The sequence below is a fragment of the Zingiber officinale genome, chromosome 3A (genome assembly GCF_018446385.1).
Source record: "Zingiber officinale cultivar Zhangliang chromosome 3A, Zo_v1.1, whole genome shotgun sequence".
NCBI classification, from domain to species: Eukaryota; Viridiplantae; Streptophyta; class Magnoliopsida; order Zingiberales; family Zingiberaceae; genus Zingiber; species Zingiber officinale.
The window spans coordinates 35433599-35457360 of NC_055990.1; the positions used below are offsets into that span (position 1 = coordinate 35433599).

At 37.0% G+C, this 23762-nt stretch overlaps 1 protein-coding gene and 1 pseudogene across 1 annotated transcript; one reads left to right on the forward strand and one right to left on the reverse strand.

The window, feature by feature from the left end:
- Positions 1 to 254: 254 nt before the first annotated feature.
- Positions 255 to 9215, reverse strand: LOC122051726 (succinate dehydrogenase [ubiquinone] flavoprotein subunit, mitochondrial-like). Its single transcript, XM_042612977.1, has 16 exons — positions 8959 to 9215; positions 8340 to 8504; positions 7618 to 7705; positions 7217 to 7363; positions 6979 to 7119; positions 3617 to 3702; positions 3450 to 3542; positions 3302 to 3365; positions 2971 to 3114; positions 2672 to 2859; positions 2420 to 2594; positions 2168 to 2338; positions 2000 to 2069; positions 1805 to 1925; positions 1689 to 1726; positions 255 to 661 (listed from the first exon to the last, which is right to left on the reverse strand). Exons 1-16 carry the CDS (start codon positions 9049 to 9051, stop codon positions 559 to 561), a joined length of 1887 nt encoding a protein of 628 aa, XP_042468911.1. The 5' UTR covers positions 9052 to 9215; the 3' UTR covers positions 255 to 558.
- A 5072-nt stretch (positions 9216 to 14287) lies between these two features.
- LOC122050344 lies at positions 14288 to 15959 on the forward strand (annotated as a pseudogene).
- The last annotated feature ends 7803 nt before the right edge of the window (positions 15960 to 23762 follow it).

The following is a 23762-nucleotide window of genomic DNA, read 5'->3' on the forward strand; positions in this document are numbered from 1 at the left end:
TGGGAAGCCTAACATTTTTAAATTTATTACAGGTGAATAATTTCATAAACAGTTATTTTTGTTTTTAATTATTTTAATTTATTTTTAAAAAATGTAAATTAAAAGTAATTAACTAAACATTACCATATTAGTAATTATATATATATATAACCACATGATTAGATGGAGTGCAAATTTCTTCAACCAAAAGCAATTGCTCCTAAAAATCTATTGAAATTTAGAACAAGCTCAATCTTGAAACAAGAAAACAAGAATGAAAAAAAAAGTGCATTGTTACACTAGCAAAACCCTATGACCATCTTACAATTCATGCAGTTCAAGAAATGATACAAGGCTCGGAGAACATAATGAGAAGCAAAACTGTGTTAAATTACAAGTCCATCCTTATTTGAGGCATAGAGATAGCTCGGCTATAGTCCTCCGTGCATTTCAGGATTTCTCTGTCACATCAGGCAAATTATATCAGCATTTTCCACTGATATATTTAACACTGTTTTCCAGAGATTGTTTCATTATTAAAACCCAATTATTCGCCTTTTAGAAAATTTCCATTCAAGCTTAGTAAACGCGTGCTTTTGGGGGGAAGGACTCCACTTGATCATCCAAGGTGTTCATGTGGACGGGCCTATACGCCAACCTCACCTTTTCGTTTTCCCAATACCTGTCAAATTAAGAAATAAGATTAGCATTGATCAAAATGAACTAAGATCTGATTAATTGGTTCCTTCGAGTTATTTTGTAGAAAATAGTTCACATTAAAAGAGTCCAATGACTAGAAGAGGCAATACAATCAAGCATCTTGTGGATAGAACATTACTGAAGTCCGGATACAAGATAATAAAATACACGAGGTACCAAGAGAGACATTATGGTAATGATCTGAGTGCTTGATCTTAGATTTTAGTTTCTAACTTCTTTCCAAAGTTTTGCCAATTCAATTGAGTAAAGTTTAGCAAAAACTGGAAATTTAGGTAATGCAGGTGTCGTTATTGCTGATCAACCAACTGATTGACACACAGTTGCGGACGTGTTGGTAAAATCAGTCTAGTTTGTTTTCTTATAACAGTGCTCGTTGGATTGCTCTAAGCATCTGTTTTTTACTCCAGCAAAATCTGTGTGGGAAGAGGGGAGAGCTCCAATAATGAGTAGCTCTACTTTGTTTATCCCAACGGAAACACCACAGGGAGGGATCGAAATCACTCTCCGTGGAGTACTGTTTCTCCAACCAAAACAGGCCAGATGCAGCACTATAGCAGCCAAAATGGGATGAATCCCAGCTTTACCCTCATCTTCCTCCCATCCAAGCATTGCGAGCGCACAGTGGGGCAAGTTCTAGGGAACCTCACGGTTTCTAGCATCCAAGGTTATGAAGACGATATCCTACCTCCACTTCCTCATCCACCTCCCTATAATTTTTACTCACTTCACCTCACTCAACAAATGGTATACAATCTCAAAGGATTCTTTCCCACTCATGTCTCCTCTCTCCTTTCCTCTCCACCCCACTAGGGAAAACAGCGTGTTAAAGTTTTTAATTTGGCAGATGGAATCTGAGTTTTGTTCTTGGTTTCCTCACCCACTCAAATGGTAACTCATAAGTTTATGCATATACATGTTTAATGGGCTCAGATAGCACATCATATTTGAAGTTTGAGAAGCAATTAACATGAAAGAGCTTGAATACTCACCCTAATGTGTGTTTCATCCAGTTCTCATCGTCTCTTTTCTGCAAGAACACACTATGTTACAATCAAGAAATTAGAACATTAGTGAAATAAAATATTCAGCAGATAGAGAATCTGACAGTGAAATCTTCACGAGCATGAGCCCCTCGGCTTTCCTTTCTTGCCTCAGCCGAGTGCATGGTTATGGATGCATTAATCAAAAGATTTTCTAGCTCAATGGTTTCAATTAAGTCAGAGTTCCTGCAGGCACAAGTAGGCATTAGGAACCAGAAAGGTCATTGAAAACTTGCTAATTTGAAGCACAAGAAAACAACCATATCAAACTCCGATCACTGACTTTGACGTCATGAAAGCTTTCCCATGTTTTGTCGATCAATTGGCAACCTAAAAGAAATTCAGGTAACATACATCACAAATGGCAAACAAAACATAAAAAAAAAATTACTATGTTGAATTTGACTATTATATAGCACACAAATAACCTTCTTCAAGCGTTTCTTGTGTTCGGAAAACAGCAGCATTATTCTGCATTACCCGTTGCATGTTTAGACGTATTTTTGATGTTGGCAATGAACCACTAGCATTCCTTAGTTTATCCAACCAAGCAATGGTCCTTTCTCCAGCATCATTTTCGAGAGGTTTCTGCTTCTGGCCTGTCCATTCAATAGGATGATTCTACTTGCAAGCGGCATTCACTAAGTTCTAGCTTACATGGAGATGAGCTTAAAGAATACCTGCTTTGCAGATTTCAGCGACTCTGTTTGCACATGCTCTACCAAAAACCACTATATCAAGGAGTGAATTTGCACCGAGCCTGTTTGCTCCATGAACAGATGCACAAGCAGCCTCTCCAGCAGCCATCAGACCAGGAATGACTGCATCTGGATCATCACCCTTTATATGAATTACCTGAGGAACCAATCACATGAATCAATAGAGAGCTCGAGGTACTCTCAGAATCAGTATCATAACCACTACCAAATTACCTCCCCATGGTAGTTTGTCGGTATTCCACCCATATTATAGTGCACAGTGGGCAAAACAGGGATGGGCTCTTTAGTGACATCAACACCAGCAAAAATAGCAGCAGTTTCAGATATGCCAGGAAGCCTTTCCTTGAGAACATCCGGAGGTAAATGATTTAAATGAAGGTAAATGTGATCCTTGAGTGGTCCTAAAGTATGTCCAAAAGAACAAAATATCAATAACATGTGCTTGAGTCCATATAAGAATCAGCATTCAAAAAAAAAAAAAATGAACCAGCAAGCAATCATTCAGTTCATACCTACACCGCGTCCTTCACGTATCTCCATTGTCATAGATCTAGAAACCACATCACGTGATGCAAGATCCTTGGCAGTAGGAGCATATCGTTCCATAAACCGTTCACCTTCACTATTCCTAAGAATACCACCCTCTCCTCGAGATCCTAAATTTTGCAATTAAAATGATCAAACAATCACAAAGAAATATGGATAAAAAGTTCTAACATGCATTGAATGTCAAATTTGAAAAGAAAACAGTCACTTTTAAGTGTGTAGTGAAGGTTGAGAATCAAAATTGGGGCATTTTGACTCATGGACTGCTTAAAATTAAGAGATAAAACAGTGTAATACCTTCAGTAATTAAGCAACCAGCACCATATATGCCAGTAGGATGGAACTGGACAAACTCAAGATCCTACAGGAAGGATAAAAATTAAGCACAAGCACCAGATGTGCTAGACATAGAATAGTACTAGAATACAATAGTCATCATAATAACCTCAAGGGGTAAACCAGCTCGTGCAACCATGGCATTGCCATCTCCAGTGCATGTATGAGCTGATGTTGCAGAGAAGTAGGTTCTACCATAACCCTGAGTTAAGAAATTTATAATTGAATTCAGTGAGAAGAAAATGGCATTTTGGGCACAAAGTCAACTATGAGTACCCCAGTGGCCAAAATGGTGTTTGCTGCACGGAAGCGATGAAGTGTCCCATCCTCCATATTAAGAGCAATCACTCCATGACAAGTCCCTGCACCATTGATAACAGCCACATGTCTAAGAATTAATTGCATATCTAATAAATTGCATGAATCAGAAAAGAACATAATAATGACACCAAGAAGCCAAACAAGCCTTGGCTCCTAACCATTTGGGATCAATCAGAAAGGAATATATAGTAAACAACAATGACAATTTGATGAACCAAAGAAAAACTGATACATGAGTTCCCTGATTTCAGATAAGTACATCAAGACAACTATATCTCACTATTTACAGATAACAATACCTAAGAAAAGTAGATTGTTATGCTCATGAGTTAAAGCAACCAGGTCAATTTTACATCAGATTGAGTCAGTAGAACCAAATATCAAAATCAGTCCATGTAGATATCATTAATCTACAACTGAAATTTTTCATAGTTAACTAACCTACACCAGAAAATTTCTTCCTAGATTTGAAAATAATTTGACAAGAGTTAATTACAAAATCCTAGCAAGCATATGAGAGCATCAAGTCAAGCGCAATTAGCACTACATATGCTGTGAAGTAGGCACAAGTTAACTAAAGATGCTGCAGATAAAATTGCTAGCCTTAAGAGTTCAACGAGTTTAAGATTTTGATTCCGCTATTTGTTTAGATCTATAAAACAAGTCATATTTTCAATTATTCACTAGTAAAGTTGTTCTATTCTTTAAATTTCAAATAACTAGTTTTTCCTTTTTTGCACAAGACTATAGAAAAGTGCACTAATGGAAGAATATATTTACATGAATAGATCTCAGCTCCATACATTATAGAGAAAAAAAAAAATCCAAACGCAAAATAAAACTCACAACCTAACTCCATCCTCAAAACCAAACAAAATTGGCAAAACTATTATTCTGAGTGAAGTATAATCTGGCAAAAAAAATCCCAAAGAAAATTGCATCAAGCAAAACTTTTGCTATTTTCTTCAACTGTTTCAACACTATTGCAAATCCTAGAAACAACCTCTTGCAAAAAGCAGGGCAAGGTTGCGTACAATGGATCCTTCCCCAGGACCCCGCATGATAAAAGTTCGTGCACCGAGCTACCCTTTTTTTTATCAACACTATTGCTTCAAGTAGAGATACAAGTTCATATTCAATAGCAACAACAAATGTTCCAGAAACTGGATCAGGTTGAAGCATTCCAAGTTACACCTTAATGAAGCTAACACCCAGCAAACATTAGCAGCAAATGCTCTTATCTCCAAGCTAAAATTCTAGATAAACAACATGCTAACAACATTTACAAATCTGAAATAATTAGCTTTGTTCAGACAGTGTAGCTCAAACTCAAGTTCCAAGTCTGAGAAATAGTGAGCAATAACCAGTCATGACACATGAAGCATAACTTGTTCACTATTGCATCTCTATGACACAAGACATCACAACCATCAGTCAAACACACTCCTGAGAAAAATAATGCAGAAGCAACTCCTCAAAACATATTCAATTCAGAAAAAAATAACCCATCAAGCAAACGTAGACATAAGATGATCAAGGGCCGGCCTCCCTAAATCCAACCAGCTGAGCACTTGACCACAAAAATCCCATTTCCTTTATTCTTCCTAGATCTTCCCACATTAGGCTTTTGTATTTGACTAACGGTGTTTGCAAACAAAAACTACACTGGATCGGCTTCTAATCATACTGAAGTTTGACGCAAACCTTCATCATTAAGTCTGATAGCAAGATCATCAGGATTCTCAGATCAGCAAAAATTTCAAAATATACAAAAGCAAAATTGATTCTTTTCTTCAAGGAACTCAATCCTAATTCCACTAACCCCTCTGCTAATAATTTTAAAGCTCAAAATAAGAGGTAGATTAAAATTTTACCCCAATTAGGAATACATTAAAACAAGTCTTCTAGAGATGCATATTCCTCTCCCAAGACCTGAGAATTAGTACTTAGTTCTGAATGTAAAAGGGACCATCCATCTCTATGAGTTTTCTGCATATCCTCATCCACAGCAAATGTCACCTAAAGTCTTAATCATTTGAAATGCAGACATGGATCCTAAAAAAACCACAAGTGAGAACTTCCAAGGCGCTTCACCTTTCAACAACTCTTATCCGAAAAGTTAAACATTTTCCATTTACACAGCTAGGAACCAATTCTTAATTACTCTATGCCACAAGCACCATATTCCATCTCTCCTGTGCTTGAAACTGGAATTCACTGAATCCTCCTCCTGTGCTAAATCCTTAAATTGATATCCTTTTGTGCTGTTGATTGTAACATTTCCTTTGACAAGAGAAATTCCAGTGGATGAGCCAATGGTACCAAGATTACTAGGAATGCTCCTACACATTAAACTAGAAGAGATATACATGGAAACCATTCTCCATAAGATCCAATACCAAATTCAGCAGGGGGTCAGAATTATGATTCCCAATCAATTTTGTTGCTTGTGTTTGCTATTTCTTCTTGAAGCCATAAAATACTTGTCCTACTAGACCTTTAACTAGCAAAGGAAATTTTAACTAGTCCTTGGCTTGCATGAGAAACTTGAAGGCAGCTTACAAAGTTGGTAAAAGAGCTGTTTCCAAGGTCCTTGGTTTAATATATGCCTTAACCAAAATGAAGGCTTGCTTCTAATACATTATCAAAAAAGAAATTGCATGAGAAACTCTGGCGTTTTAGTGACCATTTTAAATAATCAAGACATTAAGAGCAAATGACCAAATCTTCCATGGATGTTGTTTGCATGTTGACCAAAATAAAGAGAGTTCAATCATCCAGTTTTCAAAATTTTACAATCTCCTTCCTGCTCTGCTTACTTTGGTTATTTAAAATTCATTATCCCAAACTACATTATAAATCTTTATATAACACCCAAATAGCTGGGACTTTATGCCCAGTATGTTGTATTCCAAACACAAATTTAGAAAAAATATAAGAATGTACAGGAGGAGCCATACACTACAGTTCATCACAGTTTTAAGGCAGAATTCAGACCTGCATTAATATGCATTCCTTTTCCTTCATAATTTCATCTTTCTGGCCTTTGTGCATAAACTTCAATTAAAAGTACACCAGTTAACATGCTCAGGAGTAAACAATAAATGAAAAAATATAAGATTTCTATGAGTTTTATAATATCTCCTTACATAAAGAAATCAATCAATAACCAAAATTAATGTTAACTAAAGTTCCCAAACAAAAGTACAAACAGAGCATGGAAAATGTCTGCTAATTGTAAAGAACTAAAAATGAAAATATCCAAATTAATTTATTTTATAAGAATCTCAAAAAAAAGATTAAAAAAATATACTTACCATCCTTGCCCATGATAAGATCCAGAGCAAAGTATTCAACAAAAAACTGAGTATTATGCTTCATTGCTTGACCATATAGTGTGTGCAACAGGGCATGACCAGTTCGATCAGCAGCACATGCGCAACGATATGCCTGACCACCTATTGATATGTCAACCAATTGAAATGGTATATTAGTCATTAGACACTAGAAATCTGCAGAACTTTTCACCATGATCATGTGAGTTAAGTTACAAACCTTTTCCAAAATTCAAACTTTGACCTCCAAAAGCCCGTTGATAGATTTTCCCATCTTCTGTCCGAGAGAAAGGTAATCCATAATTTTCCAATTCAATTACTGCCTTTGGTGCTTCTCTACACATATACTGAATGGCATCTTGATCGCCTGACAGAAGTCAACAAGCAACACATCAGGATGGCACAGAGATGTAGGAGTGAGCGAGCCAAAAGACAAAAGAGTGATAGCATCTCACTATCCACCAAATTACACTAAAGATAAAAAAAAGTCTGGACTCATCTAGAAATAAAGATTTATTATTTTCTATTTACTCTGCCAAAGCAAAGTAGAAAATTTGGAAAATATCAGCACATGCTATGAGATTAAATAAAATAGAAAGATCGCTCTAGCAAGTTAGTTACCTAGCCAGTCACTTCCTTTGACAGTATCATACATATGCCACCTCCAATCATCTTCGGACATATTACCCAAAGCTGCATTTATACCACCCTGTATATGATTTATCGCCATGATTCAGTTTATTCTCCAAACTAATAGCGAGAGTAAATCTGATTAAAAACCCATATTCAAGTACAAGCAACCAATCCTATTAGAAAAATAATAAGGATGATGCCTTCACACTTGGAATCTCATCTGATTTGGGGTATAGATAAAAGAACTGGTTTCTCTTAACTATTAAATAATTAGCTCTCAAAATTGTTTTAGTTTGTCCAAAGCCGGCAAAATGGATTACACAGGAATTGTTGCATTTGATAACGGAAATAACTTCAGAAGCAAATAAATCATATAATCTCAAACCACATAATTAGTTCCTTTGATAAGCTAAAAAAAAATGTTGTGTCGGACCTGCACCTACATATTTAGCTAATTCACTTATATTGTCGCAATCCCTCTTACCATCTTACAAATTGGCAATGTAACTTACTAACAAGGACCTAATGGCTCACCAAACCAATGATATTAAGATATGCTGGAGCAATTTAGCAAGGATTTGATTGTAGTTATTCCATCCGTATAACTACAAATACATGCATAAAATGGAACAACATGTAAGATTGAACATAGTGGATAAATTCTGATTTACAAATTAAGAAACATAGGATGAAGTACTAGCTTTAAGCACCTGTGCGGCAACTGTATGAGAACGAGTTGGAAAGAGCTTCGTAATGCAAGCTGTGTTAAAGCCATGCTCTGAGAGTCCAATGGCTGCTCTTAGGCCAGCACCTCCAGCACCCACAACGACTGCATCATATGTGTGATCTACGATAGTGTATGAAGAACTCCCAACCTTTCATCAAAAGGCAACCGTTCAGTATTACTATGAAAATGAATATCAATCTCATAAATTGTTAACAAATATTGGTGATAGGAAAACCAGTTAACAAGATTAACGGACAGAGCTTGAATGTAAAGGCAAAAAATGATTAAAATAAAGCTTCGGAGAAATATACTGTAAAATTATTTTATCAAAAATTACATAAAATTGGATCAAAATACATGAACAGATCCCTAATCAGTGGCACAAAGTGGCAAATTGCGGCGTCTAATACTGGATCGGTGAGCATAGATCGAATAAGAAAAGCATAGCAATAGTGACATTTTTTTTCTTCCCTCCGCCATCAAATGCGAGGACGAGCCATGCAAAGCGGATGGCCTAAAAACACCAGGCTCCTTTGTCAAGCTGAGATCCGGTATCAGAACCAAAATGGCATCAAAAGGATCGCAGATCGAGAGAGGAGTACCGAGTTGGTGGAGAGGAATCTGGGCGTCGCCCCGATCGACGACGACGCCTTCTTTGAGAAGAAGGAGCTCCGCGGCAGGAAGCGACGCCACATCTCCTACGAGCCTCGAGGTGATCACGGAAAAGAACACGGAGGACGACGGCGACGAGCGGAGCAGCACGAACAAAATACACACACAACGAAAAGCAACTCCGACTTGATCGGAATCAAAATGCACGACGAGGCAGCTCGCTCCCCTTTCAATTGGGATCCCGTAAATTTAGTCCCTGTAGAAACTTCATATTTACAGGTTCGCCACCGTGATACTAAATGGGCCACTTCTAGCACACTAAAACACTACATAAATTCGTTAGTGGGCCATCTAGTAATAAAAATATATATATCTAAATTTGGCTTTAGATAAAAAAAAAATCCCTTTTTTAGTGTGTGAAAATCTGGAAATTTAAAAGATAATAACGAGGTGGAACCCACTCAACTTCACATTCATTCATTCATTTAGTAATTACTATGCGCTCTGACAGTATCTGGTAGTTTATTGGCGAAATGGATAAGGCCTGAAATATCAAAGGAATTATATCCAGAGTTATTTATTTAATCACAAATAAGGCTGTTTTAGAAAATATTTTTTAAGTACAATAAGCAATTAGCATATTTATTTTTAAGAAAATAAAAAAAAAAACTTTCCTTTTTTATTGGAATACTTAAAAGATGCTTTTTATTATTATCAAAATAACATTTCAGCCCATTTTAGCACATTTATATTTTAAAAAATATCCTTAATATTAGTTACAAGAATCATAGTAGCTAAGACGTGGACATTTTAATATGGAATCAATACTAATAATATTATATTTTAACGATTATAGTTCTATAATATAAATATTGTATTTGATCAATCGTAAAAATAAATTGAGATGAAATGATACGTCGTTTTGATTGTTTTGATGACAATAAATGAAAAAATATATTATTTTCATGGTTAAAAAAACACCTTCTAATTTTTACCCATTTTTAAAACTCTATTAATGAAAAAATATATTATTTTCATGATTTTAAAAAACACTTTAATGTTTACTCATTTTTAAAACTCTATTAATGAAAAAAAATATTATTTTCATGATTTAAAAACATACGTAGCATGTTCTAAAGAATAAAACGAAATCAAATGTAAACCCGTACATGACAGCCGGTAGATTATATTCTTCGTGCTTTATTGACTGAAGATCAATCACAAATGAACCGAATAGTCCTTCAAGCTTTCATAAATCAAATCCTGATTTTGAATCACACATTACGTTCTTGCTCTTTTGATCCTTTTATAACTTGGATGTCAGATGTTTTACTTACGTTCTTCCTCTTCTGATCCTTTTATAACTTGGATGTTATATGCTTTACTCCTCTTTTGATCCTTTTATAACTTGGATATTATATGCTTTACTTACATGCCGTAAAAGATTGTAATTGCCTTATATTACTATCGTAGTAATACTCTGAGAGACACATTTAAGATGTTATAGACATGTACTTAGACGATTAATAAATACTCCAGTTAGGCGATTTGAAACTATGACAAATATGTATATCAAACGAGAAAGAGAAACACAAAAAAAGACTTGATTAGTAACAATAAAATAAAATAAAATTTATTTAATTATAGATGATGATATAGTAGGAAATAGAGCTCAATGGTATAAAATAATCCATATAACTGACCTCCAAATGTTAGGACTAAAAGACTTTAGATATTTCCACAATGTATGATATTATTCACTTTGGGCCTAAGCCCTCATGGTTTTACTTTTGGGCTCTACCCAAAAGACTTCATACTAATGGAGATATCTTTTTCTTATAAACTCATGATCTTTCCTAAATATTTTCAATGTGGGACTTACAATCCCAACAATCCCCCCTAAACGAAGGATTATAGGGTTCCCCTCAAGAGGAAAGTCTATCCGTTTGGCATCCGATTCTCAACCCACCAGGTCTTTCTGCCCCTCAGTCCAACCGATATACTAGGTCTTCCTTGTCTAACCGTAACTAGGACTTCTTCTAGGACTTCCTTGCCTAGGCACAACTAGAACTTTCTGCCCTTAGATCCAATCGACCTACTAGGACTTCCTTGCTTAGTCGCAATTGGGACTTCTTGTCTGGTGTCGGGTCCTCTTGATCTAGACATGAGAGCTCCCACTTTCTTTGTTCAAAGTTAATATTTTACTCACATAGCTCGATTAGACCATATCTCTTGTGCACAGTCGGTGATTAGACCTTCTAGCAATTTGATCTCTGATACCAATTGTCAGGACCAAAAGAATTTAGATATCTCCATAATGGTATGATATTATCCACTTTGGACCTAATCCCTCATGGTTTGCCTTTGAACTCTATCCAAAAGGTCTCGTACCAATAGAGATATCTTTTTCTTATAAATTTATGATCTTTCCTATGTGTTTTTAATGTGGGACTATATTTATAACATTGCAACCCCAACAACGAAGACTATGAAAGAACATTCAATTCATACTTCAGGGAAAATGGTTCGTGCAATAGCAAACACAATGAGTAATTACTGCTAAGAAAATTGTTACACTTAACTTTACTGCTCTATAAAATGAATTTGAGACATCAAAAACTTGCCTTTACCCTAGATTAATCATTACATCAATATAAATATCTTCAATCCCTTATAATAATTATTATGTCGAGAACATATTCCACATCTCTAATCAATACAATTATTCATAATCATATTTTAAGTACTCAACAAAAAATGTAATTGGTTGATAGTGAATAAATGTCAAAGATGTAAATCAATATTAATCTTTCTTTTTAACTATAATCTATTCATTCTAATCAGTCACTTTCCTATTTATGTATTGGTGCAAGGAGCACCAAATGATCAAACCTATGTTTTGATAATGGCAAAGTGATTCAAAGTTAAGCTGTCTTGTTGTCTAATAAGTTGAACTAAGTGTGCAAAAAAGTTCTAAGTGATTTTAGGCAAAGGAAAGTCTTAGCTACGGTTAGGCAGTTGGAAAGTGCTAGCTACGGTTAGGCAACGAAGTCCTGGTCTGGGGGACTGGGCGAAGTCTTGGTGGGTCAAGGACTGTGGGCGAAATCCTAGAGTTGAGGACTCTTGGTAAAAATCCTAGGGATCACGGACACCAGGTAAGACTGGACGAGTCGTGGAGCAGACGTTCAACATGAAGTCCTGAAGTCTCGAACACTGAGCAAAAGTCTAGACGGTCTAGAGGACCAATCTGGCAAAAGGTAATTTCTCTTTAGAGGAGTAGGTGAGGAATCGTTTTTCGAAGAGGGAACAGTAGGTGTCTGTCCGACTTAGAATTTCAATAAAACTCAAAGTCAGGACCGAACAGTCCAGAGACTATCAAAGTTACTTTTTATGTATTGCTTGCCTATTATTCTAACTCTATTTTACATGAAACTAACAATTTTATAGGTTCGGATTGTGCCTTGTTTGGTCGATCGAATGTCCAGATTGGTCAATCGAACCACCAAGCTAGAAGATCATATTTTAGCTCGCGATAAAGTGTAGACTGAGGGATCAGTCGATCGAACCTCTGGTTCAGTAGACCGAACGATGGGTAAACTTAAGACCGAGTTGATCGGACCAGATAAGCTAAGGAGCGTCAAAGGTTTGGTCGATCGAACGGCGGGATCGCTCAACTAAACGAAGACTTTATCTGAAGTGGCAGCATTTGTATGGGAAGCTGGGCAGATTCAAGCGAGATCAGTAGACCAATCAGGGGGATCAGTCGACCAATCAAGAGGATCAGTCGACTGATCAACGTCGAGTCAAACCTAATCCCGAGATTAGTGGATCTGGATTAGGCTCAACTTGGCTATAAAAGGGGGTCTCGACCAAGCACTTCAACAACAATTTAGAGCTCCTATGCGCTACTCTGAAACGATTCAACATCTAACCGCTGCTTCAACAATTGACAAACATCTTCTTATTCTTTTATTGTCAGTAACTAAATTTTTTTTATAGCAATTATACTCACTACAAGAAAATTGGGATTCTACAACACTTAAACGACAATGCTTTTTATAAAAAGTGTTGTCTATTTTTTTTTAACAACGCTTTTAGTGAAAAGCGTTGTTTATTTCATTATTTTCTTATTAATAGACAACGCTTTTTTAAAAACCGTTGTCTATTAGTGATTTTTACGGGTCAAAGACAACGCTTCGTAAAAAGCGTTGTCTATTAGACTTTTTTTTAGTGTCTACGACAACGTTTTTTAAAAAGTATTGTCTATTGTTAAGTTCTCATCTAAATCTTGATTAATACAAACCGTTAGATCTAGGTAAGGAGTAGAAAACCCGAACCCTTCTCCCAACTCCTATCTTTCGATCGTTTTTATCCCGACCCCTTCTCCCAACTCCTCATCTCACGCGGCCTTCTCCATCCAACTCCTTTCCGGCACCCCTCTCTAGCGAACCCCTCTCCGCGAACCACTCCTCCGAACTCCTCTCCGTCAAGACCACACCTTCGTCAAGCGGCAGATCCTGGTGCTGAGGCGATCGACCACGGCAGATCCCGGTGTTGAGGCCTCCTCTCTTCCCTGCCGCCGCTTCCACTTTCCACCAAGAAAAACCCTTCCCCTCAGCCTCCTCTCCTCTCTTCTCTCCTTCCTTTGCGTTCGATCCAATCAGATGTTGGCTTCCTCCCACGCCCCATCAACAGCGCCGCCCACGTTCGGCCCTCGTCGACGGGAGAGGCTGCAATCGTCGGAATATGCTTCCCTGCTTTGGCCTGGGAGAACGTTCTCTACGCCAAGGGCGGGAACTACAATGCACATGTGGTGATCCCCGACGACAAGCCGGATGAGTCACTGCTGTGGAGGTTCACGAGGGAGGTGATGAAGGCGGGGGTGCTCCAGGAGTGCAAGATACGGAGGTGGTTCGAGAACACTGTGGAGAAGAAGAAGCGCAAGGTCCAGGACGTCGCCCGCAAGAATCGGAGATGGTACGTCTCAAACTTTCATTTCTTTAGGTTTTCCATTGGTTTTGCTGATTTCATATTCAAGAAACTACTTTAATTATTTAAACCTCTCTGCTCGCTCCCCGAGGGTGTCGCCTGGCCTCTGCCATCTTCTTAATTATCCTCCCTTTCTGGCTGAGTTCCTTATTCTGTTCCTTGCTCGGCGATTTGCTATTATGGAAGGGTCGAAATTGGTCGCAATCCCATAACGTTGATGTTTTTATTTAGGCATTTGATATAACCTGCCAAGAAAGCGAAAGCTAGGATCTTTCGTTGCGTTCGTAGCCAAAGCTCACGACGAACGAGCAAAGGTGAGGAACCGTGCAGATGGAATGGAAATGGATGGGAAAGTTGGGGTCGGAGGCCGTGCTTGGATTAGTTTGCCTCTTGGTATCATTAGCGGTGGTGTCGTCGGAGCGGAGCATTAGAATTGAGGGGTTGAGGGGGACAAAGCATACTGTTCAGGAAGAGGATATTGAATCTAATTATATTGCAAACTCGCTTCTTTTTCTATGGCAGATTGATAAAAATTCTTACAAACCTGTTTGGCCGGTAAACTTTCTGCATTCTTTCTCTGGTTGGTTGTTCGCATGAGATCGATCAGGTTTTGTGATTAATGAAGGCTTTTTCCCTCACTTTTTGGCGATAGCCCATGGAATTCGGGTGGAAAATTGTGGTAGGTTCCATGATTGGGTTCTTTGGAGCAGCATTTGGTAGTGTCGGGGGAGTTGGTGGGGGTGGAATTTTCATGCCCATGCTCGCTCTCATCGTTGGTTTTGATCCCAAGTCTACTACAGCAATCTCAAAGTGTAAGAAAATTTACCCCCTAAATTCATGTATTTTGGATTTCTATGCATTCCTTTTGTTTCATTGTTAATCGATGTGTTTTTGTGGCGTGTGTTTTTTATGCCACTGAGGCCAAGTTTTTGTATGGTTACGTGACAAGATGAACTCATTCTTGAGTAATGAAATCTTAATGTTCATGGGCAGGCATGATTATGGGTGCAGCTGGTTCTACTGTTTACTACAACCTTAAGTTGAGGCATCCATCTTTACATATGGCCGTCATTGACTATGATCTAGCTTTGCTCATTCAACCCATGCTTATGCTAGGGATCAGCATCGGCGTCATTTTTAATGGTGTCTTTCCTGATTGGATGGTCACCGTCCTCCTAATTGTCCTATTTATCGGTAATTTATCATTCAATGTGGATGATCATTCTCTTCAGTTAAAGATGAAAGGTCATTCCTGATGTCCTTTGGCTAGAACAATTTAGGGACCTCGACCAAGGCTTTCATGAAAGGTGTTGACACATGGAAACTGGAGACAATTCTTAAAAGGGTAAGATCCTTTTAATTCTCAATCAATATTGTGCAACTCATTAACTCTCATCTGTTTGTTGATTATTTCAGGAGGCTGCTAAACGCTTGGTACCCAATGGGGTAAGGATACATAAATGTTGATACAATGTTCTTTGGTTTTGAAGGCAGGTTGCTCAATATGAAAATCATCTTTGTTGAAGAGCGGGAAGACATCGAGTATGCACCTCTTCCTATGACTCCTACTAACACTGAACAAAAAGGTGCAGCAGTGACAACAGAACTGGAGGCAGTATGTCAGCACATTTGTGAAATCCATGCTTCCATCTTCCAAATTTGCTAACTCTAACTTACTGGACTTCATGTCTCTAAATGCAGGTTCCACTTCTTTAAAATATATACTGGAAGGAGCTCGGCCTGCTTGTGTTTGTATGGATGTCATTTCTTGCACTACAAATTGCAAAGGTTAGAGACTTGCGGCATGGTCTTCAGGACTGTTTTTTAACTCTAAAGCTAGGTGACTGAAGCCACTTTTCCTTTTCCCCAGAACTCTACAGCTACATGTTCCACATGGTATTGGATATTAAACTTCTTGGATTTTCCTTTTTACTCTTTCCCTCTAGTTATTTGGAATTTGTGATATTTACGATATTATTTCTCTATGTTCTGGCAGGTATGATGAACCTCTTCGCCTCCCGGTGCGACGGAGGTGGTTCTTCAATGCTTGTTGTCGTCCATGTTTTTACAGATTTGGGAGATCATAGTTGCAATCACTTGGAAATACAGTAATGCTCATGTATGGACTTGAAACATATTATTGCTACTTTTGTAGGGGATACAGGACAGTCGAGATCAGTACACTAAGGAGCATCTCGATTCAGTAATTGATGAGAAATTGCTCATATTCTAAACGTTTCATTTTAGCTTTCTTTCTGCAAATACTATATGCATTTTAGAAAGAAGAAATATTGTATGCATTTTAGAATGGAGAAATTGCAAGCTTTCTCTGCATATTAGAAACTGCACAGTTTGAAGAATGCAGTTTAGAAACTGCATGCATTTTAGAATGCATATTAGAAACTGCATGCATTTTAGAATGCAGTTTGAAGAAATGTTGCCTTTCTACAAGCCAAGCTTTCTTTCTGCAAGCTTTATTTATGTAGTTTCAAGAAACGTTGTATTTCTGCAACAACAGTGCTTTTTGCAAAAAAGCGTTTGTAGAGAAGAAAGCGTTTCATTTCTGCAAGCTTTCTTTTTGCAGTTTGAAGAAACGTTGCATTTCTGCAAGCTTTCTTTCTTTCTTTCTGCAAGCATTTCATTTCTGAGTAATGAGTTTTGGTTCATTTATAGAAAATAGCTAGTAGAAGTAATTTTTTAGTTCAAAATATTTCACTGTAATTTTTTGTTTATATTTCAGGCCAACTGTTCAATCTGTTCGAAGCTCACAAAGATCCTAGACAAAATCCAATTGCTTATTCCTGTATTAGATTGAGAAAGACAAGCTACTTCTTCAGTATTGTGGTAGTAATTACTGTATTGTTTTTGTTAGGATCCTTCGTACGGAGGCTAGAGAGGGGGGTGTGAATAGCCGACCCCAAATCGTCGTTTCTTTCTACAAAATGTGTTAGCGCAGCGGAAAATACAAAGAAACGAAAGAGAAGAAAACCAAACCTTAACACAAGGATGTAACGAGGTTCGGAGATTAGGGCTCCTACTCCTCGGCGTGTCCGTAAGGTGGACGAGTCCAGTCAATCCGTCGGTGGATGAGCCCCCGGAGAACCGGCTAATACAATATACTCCTTGTGGGTGGAGAAACCTCGCCACAAACGTTTGCAACAGCAAACAAAGAGTACAAGAACAGTAAGAAAAGCAATACAATATGAATACAATAGCACTCTACCAATTGCTTGCTTTCTTGTCGACTGGAGGTGAAGCAGCAACTTCACAACCCAAACGCAGCAGCTGGTCGACGACTGGAAGCTCACGCGAAGCTTCGGAGGCGAGCTCAATCAAAGCTCAGCAGCAGAAGAACAGAAGTTCTAGCAGGAAAAAAGAAAGAGAGAGAGAGTTTGCACAGAAGATGCCCTCGTCTTCTTATACCTGCGAAGAAGAAACAGCGAAGAAACTAGCCGTTGCGTCACAACGGCTAGAACCCTGATCGGTCTGTGGACCGATCAGGCAACATCCTGATCGGTCTGCAGACCGATCAGGGAAGAAGCCTTCGCTTCTGTTCCGTCCCTGATCAGTCCATGGACTGATCAGGAAACCTCCTGATCGGTCCGTAGACCGATCAGGCTTCTCTTCTCCGCTAGTTTGCCACTGATCTCCTTCTGATCGGTCTCCAGACCGATCAGATAACCATCAGTAGCATACTGATCGGTCACCAGACCGATCAGATGAGCCATGTATCATTGGTTCGGTTTGCAGCCCGATCCAAACTTCTCAGCCCTAAACCTAAGGCTTCCACACCAACATCCGGTCAACCTTGGCCTGTTGGTACATCATGCCTAGCATCCGGTCACTCCCTTGACCTGCTAGCACTCCCCGCTAAGTGTCCGGTCAATCCCTTTGACCCACTTAGACTTTTCCACACCAGATGTCCGATCATCCCTGATCCATCTGGATTTCCCTCTTCGTGCCAAGTATCCAATCACTCCCTTGACCTACTTGGACTTTCCAACACCAGAAGTCTGATCATCCCTGATCCATCTGGATTTTCCCTTGCCCGGCTTCACTCACCAGGACTTCCACCGCCTAACATCATTCCTACTGCTTGGCTTCACTCACGGGACTTTCCAACCGCCTAACATCCCGGTTAGGACTTTCCCGCTGCCTTCACTCACCGGGACTTTCCACACCGCCTAACATCCGATTAGGACTTTCTGTCAACTTCCCTTACCAGGACTTTCCAACTGCCTAACATCCCAGTTAGGACTTTCCCACTGCCTGGCTTCACTCACCAGGACTTTCCACACTACCTAACATCCCAGTTAGGACTTTCTCACTGCCTGGCTTCACTCACCAGGACTTTCCAACTGCCTAACATCCCAGTTAGGACTTTCCCACTGCCTGGCTTCACTCACCAGGGCTTTCCGCGTGCCAAGCTACCTGCTTGGACTTTTCCCCGTGCCAAGTCTCCGTACTTGGACTTTTCCAGTGCCAAGTCTCCATACTTGGACTTTTCGCGAATCAGGTCAACCAGGTCAACCTTGACCTAAGATTGCACCTACAATTTCCCAAACACCTATTCTTGTCAAACATCAAGAATACAACTCTCTTCTCGTCAAACATCGACATGCAACTCAACTAGGTCAACCTTGACCTAAGGTTGCACCGACAATCTTCCAAGTCAAACATCAAAATACAACTCGAGTCAAGTCACCTCGAGTCGGGTTAACCAGGTCAACCTTGACCTAAGGTTGCACCAACAGTTTTGTCCCGTTCTCAAGCCGATAATAATTTTTTAGTGTAGCTAGTAGAAGTAAATAGATTGTTGGCTTCGAGGTCTGCTAGTTATTTTGTACTCTTTTGTTTTATTTGTGAATATCACTATCTACTTTGAAACAGAATTAGTGTTAATTTTGATATTTACTAGCTTCTCATGTAATTAAATACTAATATTACTTCAATGTCAGAATTCTATTATTTTGTTATGAGTTTGAAATCATTAGCTGAGTTGATTATATGTAAAATTTGAATCTAGACATGGTAAAAGAAAAATAATAGTTTCGTAAATATAAAAATAATGATTTTTAAATAATTTTGTTTTATTTTTTTCTTTAAAACGACAACGCTTTTAAAACGTTGCAAAAAGTGTTGTCTTTGTAAAAAAACAACAACGCTTTTAAAGCGTTGTAATAGTGTTGTCTTTGCAAAACATGACTACGCTTTTAAAGCGTTGCAAAAGCGTTGTCTTTTCTACCAAAAACAACGCTTTAAAAGCGTTGGAAAAGCGTTGTCTTCGCTACAAATGACAACGCTTTAAAGCGTTGTCATTGAGCAGACTTTTAACAACAGTGCCTTTAACAACACTTTTTCAGGCATAAAGACAACACTTTAAAAGCATTGTCTATTAGTTTTTTTCTTGTAGTGACTTCAAATTGTAATATTATTCGAGCTATTAGTGATTGACAATAAAAACGTTCAACAATCGCGGACCTTGGAATATGAGTCGTCAAAGGCTCCAAACCAAGTAAAACTACTTATGTTTACGATTGTGTTTCTTTATTTCCACTGTGCATTCTGTGTTTTTCGAAAAACATGAAAAAACCACAAGTGTTATTCGCCCCCTCCCCCTCTAGCACGTCTTGATCCTACATTATGCTTCATAGACCAAAACATTCATAGACAATAAAAAATATGCTAAAGTAACAAACATTGATTAAAACTTCAAGTAGACAGCTAAATAGTCACTTAGGGTAAGATTGAGATTAACTTATAATCTCAAGGATCTCACGTAGTAGACAAGAAAGGATCCATTCTCCTACTATCTTATTGTTGTCATAGCACATATAGTATGAATCATATGCTACGATATTTTTCTCTTTACTAAAAAGAGTGTATATTTTTCTCAATCTAGACATACCTAATGTCTAATCCTGAATTCAACATATGAATTCCAATTTGGCCTTAAGCAGATTTAATTAATAATGAATTTATTTATTCCGATCATTATAGAAATAATATCATCTTGATACAATTATCATGGTAACCTTATGAGTATGTCTCTATTCACAGCTATATATGTTATCCTATAAGTAACAGTCTTATCTCTATTTATACTTAATAAATAAAGATGATTGTCAATGTGAGTGGACCAACTTCAACCTGCCAATATGCTTATCGAAACTTTATTCAAATATAACAAAAATATATACATTGAATAGATCATGACATTTTTCATATATTTAATTATCTTTATAATGTTACATTCTTCGAAGTTCTGAAGACTTCACATGTCCTTGAAATAACTTTTCGTCAATGGTTTAGTAAAAGGATCTGTAAGCATATTACATATAGGGATGTACTCAAGAACTATCTTTTTTCTTGTCAATAATATCACTTACAAAATTATACTTAATTTCTATATATTTGTCTTTACTATGATATTTGAGATCTTTAGAAAAAACTATAGTAGCTTGATTGTCATAGCACACTATAATAGGACTCCCACTGTTCTCAGCAATTTACAGATGTTTTAGGAACCCTCTTAACAGACAGTCTCTTGCACAACCGTTGCACAAGCTATATATTTAGCTTCCATTGTCGACAGCACTACACAAGCTTGTTTCTTGACATTCCGTGAAATGGCACCTCATTTAGCAAGAAGGTTTAGCTAGATATGGATTCTTTGTCATCAAGGTCCCCCACCCAATATGTATCTATGTAACTACTCAAGCTCATATTTGATCCTTAGAAACAGAGACAATAATCCCTTGTCCCTTTGAGATATCTAAATATCCTCTTCATCGCTTTCCAATGTCTCGATCCTGGGTTTAACTGGAAACAATTAATTAAACCAATAACATAGTTTATTTCAGGACGAGTATACAATATAATGTATATTAAACTACCAATAGCAATGACATATAATTTTTTTCTTCATTTCGCCTATTTCTTCAGGAGTCTTGAGATACATACTTTTGCTCAAAATAGTACATTTCATTGCAGGTATTTGTTCAATGTTGTAATTTGACATATTAAAGTGTTATAGCACCTTAGTGATATAAGCCTCTTAAGACAACCCCAAAAGTCTTTTTGATTAATCTCTAATGATCTTCACTCCTAAGATGTACTTAACTTCTCTCATATCTATTATATTAAATTATGATGAAAGTCACAATTTAACTTCTATCATATACTTTATGTCACTTACCACCATTAGTATATCATCAACATATAATGATAAAATGGCAAACTTTCCTTTTTTCTTTCTTAGGTAAATACAATAATCCTCATAGATCATTTCAATACTATAAGACAAAATAACTTTATTAAATCTTAGGTTCCATTATCTTGATGCGTATTTTAGCTCATATATAGGCGACTTCTTAAGTCTACATAATCTATTCTCTTGGTCTTCAGCAATATAACCTTCTGGCTGTATCATATAGATTTCCTCGTTAAGATTACCATTAAGGAAAGTCATTTTTATATCCGTATGATGTAATTCCATGTCAAATTATCCTACTATAGCTATAATAACACGTTTGACACAAACTTAACAACTGGGGAGAATGTCTTTTCAAAATCAATATCCTCTATTTGGGTATATTCTTTTGCAACTAAACAAGCTTTGTATCGATTAATCAATCCATATGTCTTTCTCTTGATTTTGAGAATCCATTTATTCCTAATAGTCCTTTAGCCCGGAGGAAGATCGACTACATCCCAAACTTAATTCTTTCTCATGGACTTCATTTCCTCATCCATTGTAATTTTTCATTCTTCTCTAACTGAGCATGTCAAAGCTTCCTCAACCGTTCAAGGTTCCTCATCGTCAACTAGGAGAATCATCAATGTCTTATTCTCAATGTCAAATCTTCTTCGAGAAATAATCTGATGACTACTTCTTCATATGTTAGACTGTTAAGAAATTGACTTATTTATTAGCAAATTTCTCCCACTATGTTGACTAGATTCAGACATCTCTCCTGACACCTTATTTATTGATAAAGGAATATTATCCTCCTCTATTACAAATAGAGGAATCATTTTATCAATTGTACCTTGTGTTGGGAACTCATTTTCAAGAAAAGTAGTATCTTTTGACTTTATTTCAAAGATGTTTACAACTAATTGCTCACCAATGAAGACATAACCCTTAGAAGTCTTGAAATACCTTATAAAGATACACTTTTACCTTTGGGTCATAATTTTTCATATTTGTGTGTCTTATCATAAACGTAAGCAGCTTACCCCCAAGGTCTCAGATTATTCAAATCTGGTTTTTTGCTGTCCAACATTCATATGGAGTAGATGGAAGAGATTTAGAAGGCACCTAGTTAAGTATATAGGTTGCAACTAATAACGCATCTCCATAATAAGAAATAGGCAAATTAGCTTGGGTCATCGTAGATCTAATCACATTTAGAAGAGTTCGATTTCTTCTTTCAGCAACTTCATTTTGCTGTGGAGTTCTAGGGATAGTGAGTTATTTAATAATCCCTTTATTATTGTAAATTATTTTGAATTGATCAGACAAATATTCATCTCCACGGTTAGTGCGTAAGGTTTTGACATTATTCTTCAATTGATTCTTAACTTCGTTTAAGTAACAATTGAAGTAATCTAATGCTTCAAGTTTATGATAAATCAAATACACGTGACCAAATAATGTGAAATCATCAATAAATATAATGAAATATGAACTTCCATTTCTAGCCTTCATATTCATTGGACCATAAATATCCAAATAAATTAATTACAATATTGACTCAGCTCTAATAACCTTACTAAATAGTTTTCTAGTTGCTTTTCCAGCAAGACAATGCTCACATACAAATAAGTTAATATTAGCATGAGAGTCTAACAGGCTCTCTTTAGCTAATCTATTCATTCATTCATATCCTATATGTCCTAATCTAGCATGTCAAACTTCATCATTAATATCAGCATCACTAATAAGAGTAATGTTTGAAAAATAACCATTATTTTCATAATTATTATTTGGTTCTACATCAAGAACCATGAAACTATTTGTTACATAAACATACCTAATTAACATAGAGTTAATCCAAAATTCCACACAATGACTATAAAAGTTTACACAATAACCTAAATCAAGAAGACTAGTAACAGAAATTAGATTCTATCAAATTTCATAAGCATATAAGACATAATATAGAAACAAGGTACATCCGCCATGTAGGTTGAGTTTGCAAGTGTCAATTCATTTTGCTTCAATCCTTGCATTGTTTTCCATATATATCCATTTATTATCAGCTGGTACTCGATAGTACTTCACATATGTAGCTCGATCATGAGCTATATAGTTCATTGCTCCTAAATTTATAATCCATAAAGGATAAGAATCAACAAACACTAAACTTGCAACATATGTTCATGGAAAGAAGATAAAACAGGAATCTACCTTTTTCGGCTCAGTACAATACCGAGCAAAATAACCCTGCTTGTCACAGTTATAGCAAGTCAGCTTACTTTTAGGTTTTTGTCCATATTTCTTTTATTTCTTCTTAATTTGGTCTTGCCTAGAAACAACACTAGCTTCTTTTCCCTTTTCGTTTCCTCTCTTAAATCATCTTTTCTTATTCTTGGAACTAGAACCTTCAGCTACAAAAGCTTAACTAGAAATCCTTGTTGATTCTATTCTCTTTGCCTCAAGTTCTTGATAGTTTCATCATGTAAGATTTGGTTTCATCGTCCCCAAAAACCAGGAAGGGAACAAATTATTGCTTGAACCTATTTTTCATCAGTCAACTCCTGACCAGCAGTCTTAAGCTCTCGAATCATATTAGTCATT

Excerpts from the sequence above, each read along its gene's own strand:
- LOC122051726 (XM_042612977.1), bottom strand. The coding sequence starts at position 9,051 with ATGTGGCGTCGCTTCCTGCCGCGGAGCTCCTTCTTCTCAAAGAAGGCG. Across the intron at positions 3,703-6,978 it reads TCTTATCATGGGCAAGGATG|GGACTTGTCATGGAGTGATT; the intron begins GTAAGTATATTT and ends TCAATGGTGCAG. Across the intron at positions 2,595-2,671 it reads CGACAAACTACCATGGGGAG|GTAATTCATATAAAGGGTGA; the intron begins GTAATTTGGTAG and ends TTGGTTCCTCAG.